The 23142-nt window shown below is 42.4% G+C and overlaps 1 protein-coding gene across 1 annotated transcript in view; it reads right to left on the bottom strand.

Moving 5' to 3' along the window:
• TRARG1 (trafficking regulator of GLUT4 (SLC2A4) 1) overlaps positions 1 to 23142 on the bottom strand; it is a 50003-nt gene that overhangs the window by 6462 nt on the left and 20399 nt on the right. Inside the window, exon 2 of the mRNA XM_077294269.1 lies at positions 1223 to 1352. Within this exon, the coding sequence (XP_077150384.1) occupies positions 1223 to 1352 (130 nt within the window). The remainder of the gene's footprint in view (positions 1 to 1222; positions 1353 to 23142) is intronic.

Raw genomic sequence — 23142 nt, 5'->3', positions numbered from 1 at the left:
GCGGTATTTGTTCAGGTCACTGAATGCAGGGGGACCTGTTAGTCAGACAGTAGGCAGGTGGTGGGCTGGGAATAGGAAGAAAGGACAGGAGAGCTGCAAGTGCAATATCCCATCACAAAGCCCCACTTGCAGCTCATTTGCATACAATTTCAACGTTAGATTTCACCAAAGCTGCAGAATGGATTTCTACGATCAAAGTATGGATTTAATGAGCTTGAAATCACCTATGCAGCCATGCCATTAGTATGAAGTGTAAACTACTCATGATAGGTTCCCTTTGACGACAGAGGAGGTTTGGATCTTTGCAGTTATTGAGTCAACAGAGCGTTATGCATCTTAGCACTTGGAGAACTCGCTCTGTAACTTTACGTGATCTGTCTCTTCATGGCTGAGTTGCTTTGGTTTCTAAACGCTTCCACTTTTCAATAATAATGATACAGTTAAAGGGAATCTGTCATCAGGTTTTTGCTACCTCATCTGAGAGCAGAATAATGTGGGAAAAGAGACCCTGATTCTAGCAACGTGTCACTTAGTTTACTGGGTGCAGCCATTGTCATACAATCAGAGTTTTTACATGTAGAGTACAGCAGAGCTCAGAAAGCTGCCCCCACCCACAACTCTGATTAACAGTTTTCTATGTACATTTATATTGACAGTAAGCTGCTTATAAGTGCTGTTGGGCATGGTTGCACCAAAAACAGCTTCTTCATGGCAGTGATAATCTCCTGCTGACAAAACACTCATTGTATTGAAACTACAGCGCACAGCCCAACAAGTGACACATCGCTGAAGTCAGTGTCTCAGCCCCTACTTCATGATGCACTCAGATTAAATTGCAAAAACCTGATGATAAATTCTCTTTAATCATGAAAGGAGGGACCACATTTTATGAATTGACTTGTAAGACCGGTGGCTCCAATTACAGGACAACGCATGAATTCAATGAGCTCTTTAGAAGGAGCAATTCTTTCATAAATGTTATTGAAGGCAGACTGCTGAGGGGCTGGTCTTAACAGCGGTGGGAATGGATAAAATTAAAACCCTGAATTCAATGATTAAAATGTGTGTCCCAATACTTTTGTCTGTGTAAGTGTAAGTTGTTCCACTTGGTGAAGTGGTCATAGACAACGTCTTTCGGGCCATAATGTACAGTATACAGAGCTGGCCTCACATGTGTGACTCTCACTTTTTTTTGCATTTTTTTTCTTATATGACTTCTTACCTGTAAGACTGAGGATACAAAGGATAATGATGACAATTCCCAGCAAGATAGATACAACACTCAGTAGTCGGGCCAAGCGTCCCAATCTCCGGGCTCCATCCATATCACCCTGCTGCAAGCTGTTCCGTGACTAGTAACATGTAAAAAAAACACAGCAAGAGAACCTAACATTAATAGACAGAAATTGGTGTAAATCATAGTAGCTATAAAACTACATACAGTTTTTCTGTGTTTTGCTAATTGTTCAGTTTTTGATAGATAGTGAAACATTTACTTCTATTTTGCTCTGATTGCAGTGTTCTCGGAAGTTATAAAGCAGCTTGTATTTTAGTTCAGTTGTAATTTTTATTGAGAAAGAGCAGGTGGCTAAAAACAGCAAGGCAAACCTGAATATAGGAGAATCACACAACCTCAGTATCATCAAGTTACAAGACATTCAGGTTTGATTCAGTCTGGCCTATCTTGTCAGCTGTGCGTCACTAAAAACAAGAGTGAGTTCACACATTGGGTTGGCTGTATTCAACTATAGCCACATACCGAGATTTTTCGATAACATACAAATTCATCTAACATATTTATTGCTAATAATGCTGTTTTTCCTGCAAAACCACTCAGCATTAACATAATTGTTAATATCCACTTAGGTTTACAGGCAGAACTGCAGAAATACTGACAGAATGCGGCCCACTGTATGGGGGCATAGTTTACTATGTGGCTACAAGAATTGGGCAAACATGGCCTCAAATAATTATCTCGGTTGTGGTTATATATATACAGGCATGACCGAAAGTGCTGGCACTCTTGAAACTGTTCCAGAAAATGAAGTATTTCTCCCAGAAAATTATTCCACTTACACATGTTTTGTTATACACATTTATTTCCTTTGTGTGTATTGCAAAAACACAAAAAAAAAGCAGAGAAAAAAAGTCAAAAATTAGCCTTCAAAATTGTTGGCACCTTTTCAAAATTGTGGGTAAATACCTTTGTTTCAAGCACGTGAAGCTCATTCAAAATCACCTGTGGCAAGTAACAGGTGTGGGCAATATGAAAATCACATCTGAAACCAGATAAAAAGGGGAGAAGTTGACTCAATCTTTGTATTGTGTGTCTGTGTACCACACTAAGCATGGGAAAAGAAAAGGGGAGAAAACTGAGAACTTAAGAACACAAATTGTTGAACAATATCAACAAAGGTCACAAGTTCATCTCCAGTGATCTTGATGTTCCATTATCCACGGTACACAATATGATCAAGAAGTTTACAACCCATGGTACTGTAGCTAATCTCCTTGGACATGGAAGGCAGACAAAAATTGATGAAAGGTTGCAATGCAGAATAATCTGGATGGTGGATAGGAAGCCACAATCAAGTTCCAAAGAAATTCAAGCTGTCCTGCAGGCTCAGGGTGCATCAGTGTCAGTGTATATTATTCATCGATATTTGAATGAAATGAAACACTATGGCAGGAAAACCCATGAGGACCCCACTGCTGACAGAGAGACATAAATAAGCTAGACTGCAGTTTGCCAAAATGTACGTAAGTAAGCCAAAATCCTTCTGGGAAGTATCTTGTGAACAGATGAGACCAAGATAGTGCTTTTTGGTAAATCACATCATTTTAATGTTTACTGAAAATGGAATGAACTCTACAAAGGAAAGATCACAGTACCTACAATTAAATATGGTGGAGGGTCAAAGATGCTTTGGGGTTGTTTTGCTGGATCTGGCACTGGGTGCCTTGACTGTGTGCAAGGCATCATGAAATCTGAAGATTACCAAAGGATTTTGTAGTGCCCAGTGTCAGAAAGCTGGGTTTGCATCCTAGGTTTCCAGCAGGACAATAACCCCAACATACTTCTAGAAACACCCAGAAATGATGGAAACAAAGCGCTGGAGAGTTCTGAAGTGGCCATCATTGAGTCTGGAACTAAATCCCATTGAACACATTGGAGAAATCTTAAAATTTCTGATAGGAAAAGGCACCCTTCAAATTGAGAGACCTGGAGCAATTTGCAAAAGAAGATTGGTCCAAAATTCCATTTGAGAGGTGTAAGAAACTTGTTGATAGGAAGCGATTTATTGCAGTTATTTATTCCAAAGGGTGTGCAACCAAATATGTGTATAGGAATACACATGTGTATAACAAAACATGTGTAATTAATTGCAATAATTTTGTGGGAGAAATACTTCATTTTATGAAACAATTTCAAGAGTACCAACACTTTTGGCCATGACTGGATATGAGTGGTGTGTACTATATGTGTATAATATGTAAGTGTTGTGTGCATATATAAATATATCTATATGTATATAATATGTGGGTGTGCGTGTTGTACTGTATGGGTATATTATGTTAGCAGTTTGTTTTGTGTGTTTATAATATGAGTGGTAAGTGTTGCATGTTTATAATATTTGAGGGGTGTATATTATGTGAATGGCGTGTGTTGTATGAATATAATATGTAAGAAGTCTATATTGTACGTGTATACTATGTGAGTGGTGTGTGTTTTATGTGTATATTATGTGAGTGGTCTGTTTTGTGTGTTTATAGTACGAGTGGTAAGTGTTGTACGTTTATAATATATGAGTGATGTATATGTATAATATGTGAGTGTTGTGTATTGAATGTGTATAATATGTGACCAGTGTACTGTATGCCGATAATATGTGAATAATGTTTGTTGTATGTGTATAATATACACTACCATTCCAAAGTTTAGGGTCACTTAGAACTGTCCTTATTTTTGAAAGAAAAGCACAGTTTTTTCCAATGAAGCTAACATTAAATGATTCAGAAATACACTCTATACATTGTTAATGTGGTAAATTACTATTCTATCTGCAAACGTCTGGTTTGTAATGCAATATCTTCATAGGTGTATAGAGGCCCATTTTCAACAACCATCACTCCAGTGTTCTTTGTGTTTGGTAACTGTGTAAGAAGGCTAATGGTTGTTTAGAATACCCTTGAAAACCCTTGTGTAAGTATGTTAGCACAGCTGAAAACAGTTTGGCTGATAAGAGAACCTATAAACCTGATCTTCCTTTGTGCTAGTTGAGAATCTGGAACATTACATTTGTTGGTTCCATTAAACTCTCAAAATGACCAGAAAATAGAACTTTCATGTGAAACTCGACCGTCTATTCATGTTCTTAGAAATGAAGGCTATTCCATGCGAGAAGTTGCCAAGAAACTGAAGATTTCCTACAATGGTGTGTACTACTCCCTTCAGAGGAGAGCACAAACAGGCTCTAACCAGAGTAGAAAGAGAAGTGGGAGGCCCTGCTGCACAATTGAGCAACAAGACAAGTACATTAGAGTCTGTAGTTTGAGAAATCGACGCCTCTTAGGTCCTCAACTGGCAGCTTCATTAAATAGTACACGCAAAATGCCAGTGTCAACATCTAAAGTGAAGAGGTGACTCCGGGATGCTGGCCTTCAGGGCAGAGTGGCAAAGAAAAAGCCATGTCTGACACTGGCTAATAAAAGGAAAAGATTAATATGGGCAAAAAAACACAGACATTGGACAGAGGAAGATTGGAAAAAAGTGTTATGGACAGACGAATCCAAGTTTGAGGTGTTTGGATCACACAGAAGAACATTTGTGAGACGCAGAACAACTGAAAAGATGCTGGAAGAGTGCCTGACGCCATCTGTCAAGCATTGTGGAGGTAATGTGATGGTCTGGGGTTGCTTTGGTGCTGGTAAAGTGGGAGATTTGTACAAAGTAAAAGGGATATTGAATAAGCAAGGCTATCACTCCATTTTGCAACACCATGCCATACCCTGTGGACAGCGCTTGATTGGAGCCAATTTCACCCTACAGCAGGACAATGACCCAAAGCACACCTCCAAATTATGCAAGAACTATTTAGGGAAGAAGCAGGCAGCTGGTATTCTATCTGTAATGGAGTGGCCAGCGCAGTCACCAGATCTCAACCCCTTTGAGCTGCTGTGGGATCAGTTTGACCTTATGGTACCCAAAAAGTGCCCATCAAGCCAAACCAACTTGTGGGAGGGGCTTCTGGAAGCATGGGGGGAAATTTCTCCAGATTACCTCAGCAAACTAACCGCTAGAATGCCAAAGGTCTGCAATGCTGTAATTACTGCAAAGGGAGCATTCTTTGATGAAAGCAAAGATTGAAGGAGAAAATTATTATTTCAAATAAATATATATTTTTTTAACCTTGTCAATGTCTGGACTAGATTTTCAATTCATTTGGCAACTCATTTGATTAATAAAAGTATGAGTTTTCATGGAAAACACAAAATTGTCCGGGTGACCCTAAACTTTGGAACCGTAGTGTATGTGAGTGTTGTACATGCTTCAGGCATATAATACGTGAGTGATGTATCTTGTATGTGTACAATATGTGAACAGTCTATGTAATATGTGAGTGATGTGTGTCATATGTGTATAATATAAGATTAGTCTTTGCTACATACAGTACAGACCAAAAGTTTGGACACACCTTCTCATTTAAAGATTTTTCTGTATGTTCATGACTATGAAAATTGTACATTCACACTGAAGGCATCAAAACTATGAATTAACACATGTGGAATTATATACTTAACAAAAAAAGTGTGAAACAACTGAAATTATGTATTATATTCTTGATTCTTCAAAGTAGCCACCTTTTGCTTTGATGACTGCAATTTTCATAGTCCTGAAAATACAGAAAAATCTTTAAATGAGAAGGTGTGTCCAAACTTTTGGTCTGTACTGTATGTCTAATTGTAACGCTATTGCCGACTCCCCTGCATGGCTCTCCTTCCCCCTCCATGCCGGGACACCAACATACTTCCCAGGCGGTGCGGTGATGAGCTACCCGTTTCTTGCTTCCTGCCTATCTATGCATGCTGCACAGACCTCCCGGCAGATCACCTAGTGTGCGCAGGTGCCCCCCCACTCTTAAAAGTGTAGCGCTAGGGACTGCCTAGGAGTGGTACCTGGCGACAAATTGCACCTCAAGCTTGACTCCAGCTTCAGGAGCTCCAGTGAACAACAGGTACCCACTTAGCAAGCCCTTCTTTGTGGCACAATGGGTACATAAACCATGTGTTCCACCTGCAGACATGACAATAATTTGTGACCAGTGAGTTATATGTTGGTAATATTTGAGCAGTGTGTGGAGTACAGTATATGTATAATATGCGAGTGGTGTGTGTTGAATGTGTATAATTTGTCAACAGTCTGTGCTGCATGTGTATAATATGTGACCAGAGTGTTGTATGCCGATGATAAGTAAGCAATGTGTGATCTATGTGTTTAATAGGTGACCTGTGTGTTGTATGCCGATGATATGTAAGCAATGTGTGATCTATGTGTATAATAGGTGACCTGTGTGTTGTATGCTGATGATATGTAAGCAATGTGTGATCTATGTGTATAATAGGTGACCTGTGTGTTGTATGCCGATGATAAGTAAGCAATGTGTGATCTATGTGTATAATAGGTGACCTGTGTGTTGTATGCCGATGATAAGTAAGCAATGTGTGATCTATGTGTATAATAGGTGACCTGTGTGTTGTATGCCGATGATAAGTAAGCAATGTGTGATCTATGTGTATAATAGGTGACCTGTGTGTTGTATGCCGATGATATGTAAGCAATGTGTGATGTATGTGTATAATATGTGAGTGTTGTACGTGCAGCAGGTGTATGATATGTGAATGGTGGATGCTGCAAGTGTATAATATGTAAACTGTGTGCATGAAAGTCCAATATATGTCGTTTGTTAACACTTTGTCTGATGTGGGTGGTGTGTGTGGCATGTATGTAATGCATGAGGGGCAGGACTTCAGTATGTTTCAATCATTGTTCCATCTAAAGACCCCCATACAAATTGGATATCTGTCTGTCAAAAGATTGTTCGGGTGACAAATTCCCAATACACAGCTGACCGCTCCTGTGTCTGCTAGACTCCTCAGGCAACAAAAGGATTGGAAATTGGAAATGTAAGATACTTCTCTGTTTATCATTCTTGGCAGCACATCGTCCTATCTAGAAAGGACATGTGCTGCCAAAATCAATGACAACCTATGTGCACAAGATGATCTATTAACGGTTGCTCTGTGCACACGGTTAGTGCAGTTAGCATGTTTAAGCAGGCTATTGAACAACCACTGATCCCTAGACATGTGCATTGTTGTAGGTCCATCCGTCCATGCAATGTAAGCGTCCTCTTTGATGTGATAATTTTATTCAGCTCTCTTCTGCTAAACAATGCCCTCTTTTAGAAAATGGATAGGGCTGCCACAAACGATATCAACATTTTTTGCAACTTTTTATGCCAGAAGCGTAGAACCACTAAGGGAATGCTTGATTCCCCACCCCCAATATACAAGAGTTATTTGAAGTAGTTTTTTAATCCCATTAATTGTTTCCATGCATCATCGGTATCGTGTGCGCACAATAGATGCAATTATCAGGGAATTCTCTTAATATTTTGTTTGGATTTGGAGCTAAGGTGTGGGCAAAAGCAAATCATACATGTGAATGCTGTTGAAGCATAACTGTGGGCATGAAAAGAAGCCCAAACACCCAGAGTATGTTAAACTACAATAAATCTTTATTAATAAAATAAATTTAAAAATTGTAAAGAAACAAGCGCTGCTATTTAAATGCGGGGATATACAGTAAACATTTACACCAGTCAGATATATATAACAAAGTAGCACAATTACAACCTGGTAAGACTGTTAGGTGTCTGTAATATAGTTCACTTAATAAATTATTCATTACCTTTGTGCCCACCAGGTCCACATAACATAAACCAGTATAATTAGCAAGAAAATAAAGGCATAAAGTGACTGTGCAAGTATAATATACCTATAAAGTTAAAATTATAATAGATAAGGCACTGCTGGTTAAATGACTTTGTAAGCATACTACCATAAACCCAGGGGTGGAATTCAAAGTTTTAACAACAGGTTCTGTGTTTGTGTGTAGGAAAACCACACTCATTTTTGAAGCCACACCCATTCACACACACCTTTCCCTCAAACATATACAAGTAGGGGTGCAGTCAAACCATACCTCCCAACTTTTGAAGAAGGGAAAGAGGGATAAAGTTTGCGGCGCACAGCGGCAAATTTTAAGCCGCGCCTCTGACCACACCCATTTCACAACTAGTCACACCCATATCCACGTCCCAACCACACCCATTTAGCACTGCTGATCACACTGTTTCATAAACAATAATTATAAACAAAAAAATATGGACACACATGATGCTCAATACTGTATAATGGCCCCACATGATGCTCCATACTGTTTACTGGCCACACGGTGCTCCATACTGTATAATGGCCACACAGTGCTCCATACTGTATAATGGCCTCACATAGTGCTCCATACTGTATAATGGCCACACATGATGCTCAATACTGTATAATGGCCCCACATTATGCTCAATACTGTATAATGGCTACACATGATGCTCAATACTGTATAATGGCCACACTGTGCTCCATACTGTATAATGGCCATACATGATGCACCATACTGTATAATGGCCACACATACTGCTCCATACTGTATAATGGCCACACAGTGCTCCATACTGTATAATGGCCACACATAGTGCTCCATACTGTATAATGGCCACACATAGTGCTCCATACTGTATAATGGCCACACGGTGCTCAATACTGTATAATGGCCACACAGTGCTCCATACCGTATAATGGCCACACATGATGCTCAATACTGTATAATGGCCACCACACGGTGCTCCATACTGTATAATGGCCACACATGATGCTCCATACTGTATAATGGCCACACAGTGCTCCATACTGTATAATGGCCACACATAGTGCTCCATACTGTATAATGGCCATACACAGCGCTCCATACTGTATAATGGCCACACATAGTGCTCCATACTGTATAATGGCCCCACATGATGCTCAATACTGTATAATGGCCACACATGATATTGCGTACAGTATAATGGCCACACAGTTACTCCTACACATGCGGCTCCGCTCCGTACACCTTGCACATGCGGCTCTGCTTCGCACACCTCGTACACACCTGGCTCTGCTCCGTACACCTCGTACACCTCATACACACACGGCTCTGCTCCGTACACCTCATACACACACGGCTCTGCTACATTCACACTGTAATCCCCTCCTGACCCCACACATAAGCTTACCCTCCTCCAACACCATGACAGCATGGCAGAGTCCTGCAATACACAGAGGCCCTTGATCATGTGTCTCCTGACTCCTCCCCTCCTGTGGCCTCATTACAGGGCTTGTGTGCACAAAGCAGCGGCAGCCATATATGTGGTGTGCGGCTCTGCAGTGCTGGACCGACTCTCAAAATCGGGACTGCCCCGCGGGATACGGAACGGTTGGGAGGTGTGGTACCGGATCGCGGCTCTGAATCTCCCCAATTCGGGGAACCAGCTGCTTTTTTAACAAGCCGTTCCATCAAACGGGAGAGACCCGGCCGAATCCAACCCCTGCATAAACCCCTCATATACTTTATATACCGGTAATTCAAAACCACATAGATCAAACGATAGTAAATCGCATATAGATCAAGAAGTGTTTGACTAAGACAAATATTATTAAAATCAATGCTTTATTAGAAAAAATATAAAATCATACACATGAAATTTAAAAGAGTGCCTCAAACCCAAACAGAGGGAGGACAGAACATCCAGCAAGTATGCAAAAGTCTACCCTGATAAGTAAGTGTAAATTCCTGTATAAATGCAGTGACCATACATAAATCAAGTAATGGGCATATACAAAATGGTATAATTGCCATGAATGCAGAGATTCAATAAAATTACCGCCAGAACAGCCAAATATCAGTCATCATATTGAAAAAATATATTATTTTGCTAGAAATACAGACAAATTGTCTGCTTATAAGAAAATAGTAATATAGATGTTGAGTGAATAAATGGCTGCCTGAGCTTAATTAAATGAAGCCGATATACGATACGGCCACTGCGTTTCAGGGCTTATCAACAGTATTCTATAATGCTGTAGATAAGCCCCAGTCCGACCTGCAAGATAAGAAACATAATTTTTATTATACTCGCCCGGGGGGATGGGGCGGTCTGGTGCGGTCCCGTCCGATGGGTGTTGCAGGTCCAAGTCTGGCACCTCCCATCTTCTTGTGATGCCGCCCTCCTGTTGCTTCATCGCTCCCCGGCATCGTGCTCCTGCGCAGGCGTACTTATCTGCCCTGTTGAGGGCAGACCAAAGTAGTGCAGTGCGCAGGCTCTGGGAAAGGTCAGAGAAGCCCAGCGCCTGCGCACTGCTGTACTTTACTCTGTACTTAGATCCTAGCAGTCTATCGAAGAGCTCAGAGATGAGTGGTAAAAGGTATTCGTTTTTGATAGTGATGGCATGCAAACCCCTATAATCAATGCAAGGACAAAGTTCCCCACTCTTCTTCTGGACAAATAAGAACCCTGCCCCTGCAGGAGACACAGATTTCCTAATAAACCCTCTCGCCAGATTCTCCTTGATATACTCCGTCATAGCCTAGGTCTCCGGGAGAGACAAAGGGTAAACACGCCCATGAGGAGGCTCTGCCCCCGGGATGAGGTCTATAGGACAGAGAAACACATCAGCATGTTGCCAGTAGTGATTAGGAAGAGAAGTTACAAGTGACCTCAGACAACCCAACCAGAACTTGGGCCCTAACACTGTCCCTCACATGACCTACTCCATCCCAGTATGCTCCCAGTAGCCCAATCTATGTGGGGCGAATGGCGTCGCAACCAAGGTATGCCTAACAGTACCTCATCAATACCCTCGGGGATGACCAACAAGGAAATTATCTCCTGATATTTTGGAGAGATCATGAGTATAAATAGATTGGTTTGATGAGTGATTTGAGTAGATAGGGTGGACCCAATAACCACCCGAATGGAGATTGGCACAGCAGAGACTAGTGATGAGCGAGTGTGCTCGTTACTCGAGATTTCCGAACATGTGCGGGTGTTGTCCGAGTATCTTGGGCGTGCTCATAGATTATGTTTGTGTCGCCACAGCTGCATGATTTGCGGCTGTTAGACAACCTGAACACATGCAGGGATTGCCTGTTTGTTAGGGAATCCCCACATGTATTCAGGCTGTCTAGCAGCTGCAAATCATACAGCTGCGGTGACACAAACATAATCTACGAGCACGCCCAAGATACTCGGGGAACACCCAGGCATTCTTGGAAATCTTGAGTAACGAGCACACTCGCTCATCACTAGCAGGGACGCATTCTGGGGTCTACCTAAAGTGAGAGGATACCGAAGGAAAGAGATAGCGAGATTCGGAGCAGAATTGACTAAGAGACAAAGTGATCGATCGGAGACGGGTCTTTGGAGACTACTCCTAGCAGAAAGGCAAGAGTTTATAACTCTTGAAGGTAAAGGGCCTAGACATGACTGGGTACGTAAGATGAATAGATTATCCCTGGTGGGAATTTCAGAGCTTCAGCGCTAGAGAAGATAAGTATCTGCCATACTGGCACCCTGATTGGGAGGAAGGCATGGAACAGCAGGTTGATTAAAGGACTCTTGCTAAACAGGACTAGTACTGTGGTGAAGTAGTGAAAAACAGTGGAGACAGAAGACAAGTAGAGAGAGTAAAGGGGAAAGCAGAAGAATAGAGAAACAAAGGTGGAAAATGCTTTGAGTTGCAAAGGAAACGTTCAAATGACTGTGTACCTGCTATCTATTGTATATATTCCCTACCAAGTTCACATTCAGTAAAAAGTTTAATTTCAAATGGTGGTCTCCCTCATTGATCTGTTCAACACCTGGTCCTGGCAAACCAGCAACATCGGTTACATGCAGTCTGTACAGGCCTAGCACCCTCACAGCACATGTCCACACACCCAGGCAGGATCCCCTGATTTCATGCAACATGTCGGGGCACGGGACAAGAGTATATTGATTTTATTGGAAACAACCTGAGTGCTGGAACCACCAACCTTTCAGACTGTCCTATGAGATTGACTCTCCCATAATGTTCTCGCTGTTTTCCACCGCAGTGTTAATCTCAGTGAGGGTGATCTGAATCTACCTTTCTATTTATTCCAAGAGTGGTGCAACCCCCTTATGCCTCATTTAGACGTCTGTTTATAAGTTCTAAGGGGTAAAGTTTCTCCTTGTGGAGAGTGACATACCAGCTCTGGCTTGTCAAGGTAAGGAAGCTTATTCGCCGTGCAGTGCTCCTCTGGGAAATTTAATATGCAAATTGCCTCTTCAGAGATAAAGAGGACTTGAACTCTATAGCGTCTTCCAACAGGTGGCGTTATAGAGTTCAAGTCCTCTTTTTCTCTGAAGGGGCAATTTGCATATGTTTATAAGTTCTGATTTTCACTGATAGAATTTGTACCTAAGATAGTCTATGAGGCTGCTCACATTATTTTTGTCACACTGAGTGGTCTGCATAAAATCACGGAGCCATGTCTGATATTGATAAGAATGTTGGATCAAAATCGGCAATGCAAGTCTATGCGTCCATGAAAAAAACAGACAGCCACGAACTGATAGATAGGATGAGCTCAAGAAAAAAAATTCTCATTTGAGAAAAACTGCTGAAACTTGGACCAAACTGATAAAACTCTGCTGTAACTCGAATGAAATTCAGATCACAGACATTGATGAGACTCAGCCCGTTTTTTCTCTCGTTTGTGAAAAAAACAGACGTCTGAATGAGGCCATACTATAGACTATAAGGCCGCATTCACGCATTCAGTATTTGGTCAGTATTTCACATCAGTATTTGTAAGCCAAAACCAGGGGTGGGTGATAAATGCAGAAGTGGTGCATATGTTTCTATTATACTTTTCCTCTGATTGTTTCCCCCCCTTGGTTTTGGTTTATAAATACTGAGGTAAAATACTGACCTAATACTCAATGTGTGAACGTGGCTTTAAATTAATGTGAACTGACTATGCATGTCTGAATCTGCACAGTAGCAACATAGAAAAACCTAATGTGAATATAAGTTCTTGGTGTAGTAGTTGTAAATTAATTTCTACATTTTTCTTCAATAGACAATAAACAAAGTGTTCACTCTACAATAGTTTGCTTAAAATTGTACCTCAGGTACAAAAAGTATACCTTCCCTGTGTTATTGTGTTAGCCACAGGAAGCCCCATGTATTGCCTAGCCAGGTGTCTATTTGTATGGCTCCAGAGCCCCCTCAGTCATACATTGCACGCTCATAATGTGGAACTTCAACTTACCCTGATTTTTACACATGCATGATGCTGTAACCTACAATTTATCACTGAGAAGATGCAAACTGATTTCAAGGATATCATTGGGTTCATTCATGGAACCATGTACTTTCAACACTTTCTATCCACCACTAGATTACTTAATGACAAGGAAATGTGTGTTCTTATAAGGTCAGACACAGGGGAGTGACGATCATGTTCGTAGGGGGTGCGACAGTGACCAGGCCCATGTAGGAGTGGGAACGGCCTGTAAAAGAGCCGTTTCCAGCTGAATGCCCTTGGACGCACAGGCAGCTAAAATGTATTGCGGTGCAGTATGCCACCAACTCCCTGCACCGCAATAGCTGTACAGGCTGCTGGCCAATCAATTACTGACCGCCTCCTGTGCTGGCTATGAAGGAGGAAGAGGATGCTGCTCTCCATGGGAGCAGGGACAGGGATGAAGAATCTTTTCTTTTCTAAAATGTGTAGAGTAGAGTGCCAGGATAAAGGGACATTATTACAGTACAGGGACCAGGATAGGGAAGATTATTATTACTCGATAGGAAGGGGCCAGATGGAGGACATTATCACAGGAATCATACATTTGACTGACATGCTGGTGTGGACCCAAGTCAAAATTTTGCATCGAGGTCCACAAGACTCTAATTTTACCAATGGTCAGACATATCCACAATAAAGGTGCACTAAACTTACATAAAATTACACTCACAAGTGCAAGAAAGAGAAACAAAAATACATCGAAATCTTCAAAAAGAACCTGAAGACCCACCTCTTCCGACAAGCCTACAACCTGCAGTAACCACCGATCGACCAAACCGCTGCACGACCAGCTCTATCCTCACCTACTGTATTCTCACCCATCCCTTGCAGATTGTGAGCCTTCGCGGGCAGGGTCCTCACTCCTCTTGTATCAGTTCTGACTTGTATTGTTTAAGATTATTGTACTTGTTTTTATTATGTATACCCCTCCTCACATGTAAAGCGCCATGGAATAAATGGCACTATAACAATAAATAATAATAATAATAATACTGTGGCGTGGAATTTTGATTCAACTCTATGCTACTTCCCTAACCTTGCCCAGTCTCTTATATGCCCATACAGAAATATTGCAACTAGTGATGCCCATTAGTGTTCCCACACAGTGTGATTCAGCATTCATGGTCCTCTCAGTACATTACACCACACATAATGTGTCACCTCCGCACAGTATTATTTATTATTTTTACTTATATAGGGCCATCATATTCCACAGCACTTTACAAATGTTATGCCTCTCGCACAGTCCCTACACATACAGTGGCATGTGAAAATTTGGGCAACCTTGGTCAAAATTACTATTGTGAATAGTTAAACAAGTTGAAGATTAAATGATCTCTAAAAGGACTAAGGTTAAAGATGGCACATTTACTTTGTGTTTTAGGCAAAAACAAAATTATATAGTCATTTTTTACATTTAAAAAATTACACGTTCAGATCAGAGGACTGTGAGAACCATTGTAAAACATTCAGCTTGCGCCTTTTGAGGTAGTCTATTATGGATTTTGTTGTATGTTTAGGAATAGGATCATTATCCATTTGTAGAAGCCATCCTTTTTTCAACTTCAGCTTTTTTAAAGATGGTGTTATGTTTGCATCATGAATTTGTTGAACTTTCATTGAATCCATTCTTCCTTCTACCCGTAAAATGTTCCCCATGCCACTGGCTGCAACACAACTCCAAAGCATGACTGATCCACCCCATGTTTGTTGGTTGGCGAGATGTTCTTTTCCTGAAATTCTGTGCCCTTTTTTCTCCACACTTACCTTTGATCATTGTGGCCTCATCGGTCCACATGACTTGTTTCCAAAATGCATCAGGCATGTTTAGATGTTCTTTTGCATACTTCTGATGCTGAATTAGGTGAGAACAGAGAGGTTTTCTTCTGATGACTCATGAAGGCCATATTTCTTCAGCTGCCTTTGAATACTAAAACAATGTACCACTGTGATGCCCCACCAGGGCCGTGGGGTACTCGGTACCGGTCCGGTACTTAAAAGGATGTGTCACGGCGATGATCCGGTCCGTGGCCCTGGGCTCCCATGTAAAAGGGGTCATCTGGGGTGATGTTGTGGCAGCAGGGATGGTATAGCTTCCCACAGGTGAAGCTGAGTCCCCAGGGCTCCCGGTGTGTAGATAGAGATGGTGGGTAGTGTAGAAAGAAAGAAAGAAAGAGAGGACACAGGTTTGCACTCTCTTTACCTGGTTTACTGAAGAATTCAGGCTGCCACAGTCCAGGGCACCAGATCACAGGTACAGGTAGGGCCCGGCCGGCTTGGAAGCGAGTTGGGAGTCCTCTTTACCAGGTGGAGTTAGAAGCCTTCCCTCTAGCGCTGTGGTGTAGTCCCTTGCTGCCTTAGTCCTCTCACAAGATCCTCACGTGTCCTCTCTGTCCTCCTTGTAGGTAGGACACTAACCCGTATGACAGGTGGCTCGAGCCTTTTTACAGGGTCTCTATCACGACCCGGGCTCTATGCGCCACTGTGTCTCCAGGTGTCAGGGCGGACGGATGACTTGTAATCCAGCTGTCCTGCCGGTTTCTGTTGTGAGTCATGGAGTCCCTCACAACCTCGGGCTTCCGGCTACCGGTGTCTGCTCTCTGTAGGGAGGTAGCTCAGTCGCAGCTGTTCTCCCCAGTTCTCACTCTCTTGTGCTTCACTTCTCCTACATGCTCTCTACAATCCATTCAGCTTTCTCTTTCTCTCTTTCTAGGAGCTGCAGCACCCTCGTGGCTGCACGGCTCCTCTGCTTCCTTCTCTGCCTCAGACTGCTCCAGTCTGCTCTCTGGCACTCACTGACTCACTTTCCCTCCAGACCAGAATATATATAGGGGAGCCACCCACAAGCTGGATCAGAGCTCCCTCTTCTGGCCTGGAGTGTGAACATGTTGTATGCTTGTGTTTACCTGATAAAGAAGATCCTTCCTCGCTTCCAAGTGTCGCATCACTCTTCCCATGAGGAAAGCAATGCCACTGTGACAACCAGGAACCTGGGGTGTCACAACACTACAAACCAACAATTTGTGGTCACTAGGAGGTAGAACTGGTCTACAAACTAGGTGACAGATGTTTTACGACGTATATGTACTTTCCCCTTCTATTTTGTGACATCAGCTACATTATCTGTATGCAGGGGGTTATCACTTTGTGTTACCTGTGGTGTTACATAGGATCTGCAGGATTACATTTGCAGAATAGCCAATGTGCCTTTCATTTTGGTTACTATTAATTATATATGTCATGGGTGTGGTAAGGGCGTGTAAATGGGTATGGTTGGTAAAAAAGTCTACAAAAGGCTGTTTGCTCTGCAAAATGTTGTGGTATGGCATTAAAATTCTGTATGTGCCGCATGCCTGTGTCTCCCTAAAGGCAGTTTTCAAAAGTTGACAAGTCTGGCACTGCTGCTTTGTCAAGTGGAGCATGGAGTATGTGTTACAGAGAACTAACAAATTAGTCTATGGGTTTATAGAGTCTAGCTGTGGAAAGTGTATTGGGTGGGCCACTATAGAAGCGGGGTCAGTTGACACAGAGCGTCAGCCTGAGAGGTTAGCTAGGATGATCTACGTGAACCATCAGGACAGGATGGTTTAGTTGGTTTCTTTTGGGAGGTTTAGGAAGATTCCTGTATGGTGGTAGATAACTCCCGTGAGATTAAGTTACCTGTAGACACCAGATGAGGCCTAGTAGTACAGCCCTAGACTAAATTGGAATGGGTAGAGTACAGATGTCTAGCGGTGGCCAAGCGAAAGTTCCATTTGGGCCAAAGTGGGAATCCTAGATCACTACTAATTAGCAATGTTATTGATCTGTCAGCATGTCATGTTCAAGGGTACAAGACTTTACAAGATGGCCAACGTTTCTAACCTTGTGGACCCGGATCACATAAAAGAACATGAGGTTGTTGCCATATACAATACAGTTGTGGGACATTGTGAAGTCACATGGTGTTGACTGAGTGCCTGCGAAAGAAATAAGAGACCTGAGCAAGAAGAATACACAAATCATTCATTGTTTTTTTTAGTTTGGTTTGTTCAACATTCTTTGATAATTGCTCCTCTTATGAGTGTTAAAACCATTTCCCATATTATGCCTTATTATCCTCTTGCTGCTCTGCAACATACAGCTCTGGTAAAAATTAAGAGACCACTGCAAAATTTTCAGATTGACTTATTTTTCTCTTTATAGAAAAACTGTAAATTATTCTTTTATTCAATAATCTTCTGACATCATATCTCCGAATTTCCAAGCAATACATTTTGTATTTTTTTCTGAAAAGGAGAAATGGTCAAAATGAAAAAAACCCCAGTGCTTTCAGAGCTCAAATAATGCAAAGAAAACAAGTTCATAATAATTTAGAAACAACAATACTAATGTTTTAACTCAGGAAGAGTTCAGAAATCAATATTTTGTGGAATAACCATGATTTGTATTCACTGCTTTCATGCGTCTTGGCATGCTTTCCTCCAGTCTTTCACACTGCTTCTGGCGCACAAATGTAAGCAGTTCTTCTTTGTTTGATGGATTGTGACTATCCATCATCCTCTTGATTATATTCCAGAGGTTTTCAATGGGGTTCAGGTCTGGAGATTGGGCTGCCCATGACAGGGTTTTGATGTGGTGGTCTCTTAATTTCTGCCAGAGCTGTATATGGTTCCAGTGACCTACAGTAATAATATGATGATGCTATCACTTGTGGGAGCCAGCTGTATTAAATAGCAAACATGCCATTCTAATCTCCAGGATCTGAGATAACTCAGATTCTGGCTGACTAACGCCATAGATGCAGAATTTGGAGTTGGTCTCCTCATCTAAATGATTAAACAGATGGAGGTGTCTCGTTACTGTATTGTAACAAAAGCAAGATCTACTATGCTGCCCATCAGATTTGCAGTGAGAGACATACTGCAATACACTGTAAAACAGCATATGAAATTCCCGCCTCTTTCACACTTCCGTCGTTCGGGGTACGTCCTAGTGAAGTGACGTATCAACGGATGTTGTGAAAATAGGGAAAATCGTGTGTAACGCATCCAGTGTTATGACGGATGCGTCGAACGAGTTCCAGCCTGAATTTTAAGGTATAAAATTCTGGAGAGAGAGGGAGTTTTTCACAGTCAGCAGGATGCGTCGCTGAGCGATTTTCCGACGTACAGAAAAAAACACTCCTCTGAACGTTTTCTCCGCCCGACGGACCGTTTTTTGCCGACGGATCCAGTGCACGATGGATGAAACGGATGGCCATCTGTCACAATCCGTCGCTAATATAAGTCTATGAGAAAAAACAGCATTAGCAGGATCCAGTTTTCTGAAAACTCGACGGATTGTGACGGGAGATGAAAGACGAAAGTGTGAAAGAGGCCTTAGAAAAAAGAAAAAAAAGTCAGCAAAGTGTTTAGTATTACCTCATCTGTAACAGCTATACATCATAATGATTGCATTTATGCTGCATAGTGAGCACGGGGAAAAATTACGAAATTGCTATATTTTGTTCATTCTTCTTCCAAGATTTGCAATAAAAATGATCAAAATATCAAAATGGCACCACTGAAAACTAAATGTCATTCTGCAGAAAGCAAAAATATGCCTACACACAGCTTTACCAACAGAAAAATGAAACTGTAATGAATCACTGAATGCAGTAACCTTAAATTGGTGCCATTTAAAAATACAGTGTGTCCTAGAAAAAGAAGCACTGATGCGCTACAATAAAAAAAAGTTATGGTGTTTGAAATGTTGAGATAAAAAAAAAGGAAATTGCTGCATCATTAATTACCAAAGTAGGCTACATCCTTAAAGGGGTTTTCAGGTCTCAGAAAACCTTTCCCAAAGCCCAGTTTGTTTAAAAAAAAATCCTTACTTTACTCACTCTACCCAGAACCAGTGTAGAGTTGGGGAGCCAGGGCAGTAGTCATGGGCAACAGTAATCCCTGGATCACCCGCTGTCCCCGTCCCTTTAAAGTACCTCGGTGCTGCTCCTCTACGCCATCAGGGTTTTCCCGGTACGGGACAGTTACCTCTGCAGACGATTCCAAGAATAAAGAGTCACAGTCCGGTTTCACTTCAACATGTTTACTCAGCAACTTGTCATCCAGGGCACACACTGTTACAGCATCGGGCATCGGTATCTCTGACCCTTGCCTGTCGCTAAGCCTGCGTTCGCGACGGTCCGTACTATATGGTCCCACAGTGTCCTCAATGTCCAGTATTTCTGCCTTTCGTGGGGGCATTCCCTGCCGTTTCGCCCCAGTCCTGAAAATGGAGGCCCACGCAAAAGCCTACCACATCTGTCCAGCAGCTGTAGTCCCACTATTACTGCACTGCTGTTCCTGTAGTTGCTGTACTCTCTGTTCTTAATCCTGGCCCCCTGGATACTACTACTGGGCCCACTCTTCCAAGAAGAGAAGTGCCCTGGGCTAGCTAGCCCTCTGTGAGCTGTACAGGCGCCCTGGCCCCAACTGAACTAAACAGGAAAACCTAACTGTCTTATCCCACCGTGCCCCTCCTACTCTAATTATTCCCTATGCCATATCTAATATCTATGATGCCCCCATCTAGTGGCCAACTTGGAGTATTACTCCCCTAACACTATACGGACCCAGGGCACTTACTTTCCTTAACAACAGTACATGTGCAATCATATTATACATTAGACAAATAAATAAATGCAGAGTAATATGCTTTATGCATAGCAGTACTCAATACAGTTAGTGATAATACATTTAAGTAATGTAGCAGTATCACATATCACATAAACAGGGGTTAGGGGAGAAAAGGCACAAAACTATCACATCCCCTACACCAGCACTGAGTGTCTACCATGGCTTCCAGTGTCTCTTATTGTCTGTAGAACTGACGTCATGTTGACAGTGCTGCAGGCAATTAGTGAGCTCAGTGATGTCAATGCTGCAGATAATGACAAACACTTGGCAACTGGGTCAGGACGAAGGGTAAGCAAGGTTGGCACCTGCCTGCCTGAAGGGGCGCACTTTGAAAAAAAATTGCTGAATGTCTGTGGTTGCCCGGTATCTTCCTCCGGCTGCAGACATTGAGTACAGTCAGGGGAGGGTAGAGAGGGGAGCATTCACTGACACTGCTCACCCCACTCTCTGCCTGCGTTCCAACCATCGTTTCTTCCCCCATTCAATTATATTTATGTCGGGCTCTCCAGCAAGATGCAGGCCACTTGGAGGAAGCACACACAGGGAATGTTGAGTGATGCGATGTAGTAACATCATTGCACTATCCAGTGTCCACTGCTGCACGGTGTACGGGAGCCGGGATTAGGTGAGCATGAAAAAACAATAAAATGAGGGGCTGTGCAGATGGGTGGTATACAATGAGGGTAGGGCTGTGCTGATGGGGGGAATAAAATGAGGGAAGAGGCCGTGCTGATGGAGGGAATAAGATGAGGTGAGGGGCTATGCTGATGAGGGATAATGAAATGAGGGGCTGTGAGGATGGGATGATAAAATGAAGGAGGGGCTCTGCTGATGGGAGAATAAAATGTGGAGAGGGTCTGTGCTGATGGGGAAATAAAATGAGGTGAGGGGCTGTGCTGATAAACAGAGGGACTGTGCAGATGGGGAAATAACCTCAAGGGCTGTGTTGATGGGGAAATAAACTGAGGGGGATGTACAGATGGGAGGAATAAAATGAGGGGCTGTGCAGGTGGAGAAATAAACTGAACGGCTCTGTTGATGGAGAGGAAATAATTGAGGGGCTGTGCTGATGGGGGAATAAACAGAGGGGCTGTGCAGATGTGGGGGCATAAACTGAGGGGAAGTTCTGATGAGGGAATAAATTGAGGGGCTGTACTGACAGGGGAATAAACTGAGGGGTTGTGTTGATGGGGAAATAAACCGAGGTTGTGTTGATGGGGAAATAAACTGAGGTTGTGTTGATGGGGACATAAACTGAGGGGTTGTGCAGATGGGGAATAAACTGAGGGGATGTGCAGAGGGGGAATAAACTGAGGGGCTGTGCAGGGGGGCATGAAATGAGAGGCGTTGCAGGGGGACATGAAATGAGGTGCTGTGAAAGGGGGACAGTAAAGTATATGAGAAGCTGTGGTAACCATACTTTATATGGGGATGTGGAGGTAATTAGTCTGGGAGCTGTGGTGACCATGCTGGACAGGGGGCTTTGGTGAATATCAGAATGTTTTACAGTTTGGGGTGTTGCTTGTGGGCCATAATACTGTATGGGGTGTTGTGGGGACCATCAAAATATACATTGGGCTGTTTTGGACATCATACTATATATGAAGGGCTGTTGTGGACATCATACTATATATTGCTGGCTTGCTGTGGATATTATACCATATGGGAGGCTGTGGTGACCATAATACTATGTAGGCTGAACTATGATTACGAACCAGTCGGTTTGAAACGCGTAAGGCCATGAATTTCCCGGGTTACTTGCCTTTTTTCTAAATTAATGATTTATGCCATAATTTTCACCATGTTATATATTAAAGATTTTAGTTTTTAAATAATTTTCACTGCTGCTGGATACCTTTCCTCCTTTGTGTAGGGGGACAGTGTGAAGAGTGTAAAAATGGGAACAGAATGGATATAGAAAAGGGACAGAGTGAAATGGAGTCAAAATATGAAGATGGGTTAGCATGGTGGGGGGACAGTGTGGAGAAATAAAAGTGTAATGGAAAATTAGAGAGGGGAGAGGCATAGTATAGGGCGTGGTTCATAAGGGTGGAAGGGTGGAAGGTGTAGTGATTATAACTGATAATGCTAGACAGTGTGGAGGCCATATACCATAGGAGGCTTATTTAGCATCGTAATATGAACAGATATTTTTATGCAGAGGGCATTTTAATAACATAGTTATTTATAAGGACACTGTGAGGATGAGCTGCAAAAGACCAGAGAAAAGGGAGGTCTGCAGAGAACGGCTGTGGATATGAAAAGTCATCATGGCATCTAGACAAGATAGAAGTGAAAAAAAAAGACGACTCCAGAGAAGATGTAACTTATAAGACACCTGGATGTAAATGTTTATTTCTGATACTGACTAATTCTCATCAGTACTGTGGTTCCAGTATAGTCCGCTGTCTGATAATGGCTGTTAATAACAACACCCAGTATCTCCATACCATTGTTAAGGACGTACTGGGAGTTGTACTGTTGTAGGTTAATGTGCTAAAATTGTTTATGGGCTGACTTCATGTTACAATTGATTGTTGTACTAAGCTTGGTTCTTGTATTCAAGTATTATTGGTTCTGTTCATGTATTCATGTACTTATGGTGGTTCTGGTGATGTATTCATGTATTGATGGTGGTTCTGGTGATGTAATCGAGTACTGATAGTGGGTCTGTTGATGTATTCATGTACTGATTGTCACGACTCCCAGGTATAACTGCTGCAGGGAAAACAGCGCGCCGCAACAAGGGAGCTGAGAGCAGAGAGGTGGGGAATTCACCAAGTAGCAACCAGGACCTGAACCACATGATAGGGTAGGAGGTAGTTGAGGACGGCGCCAGACGCCGGGGTGCAGGGGAAACGATATACCCTGGAGAGTAGTTAAATGTGCCAAGATCAAAACCAGGAGATAATGAGGTAACAGAGGGGTGAGGCGGTGGGAAAGTCAGAAAGGAAGCCAAAGGTCAGAAAGCCAACAGAACAAACAAGCAGAGTA

Source organism: Ranitomeya variabilis, chromosome 3 (genome assembly GCF_051348905.1).
Source record: "Ranitomeya variabilis isolate aRanVar5 chromosome 3, aRanVar5.hap1, whole genome shotgun sequence".
Lineage (NCBI taxonomy): Eukaryota > Metazoa > Chordata > Amphibia > Anura > Dendrobatidae > Ranitomeya > Ranitomeya variabilis.
This window is presented reverse-complemented; position numbering and strand designations above follow the sequence as displayed.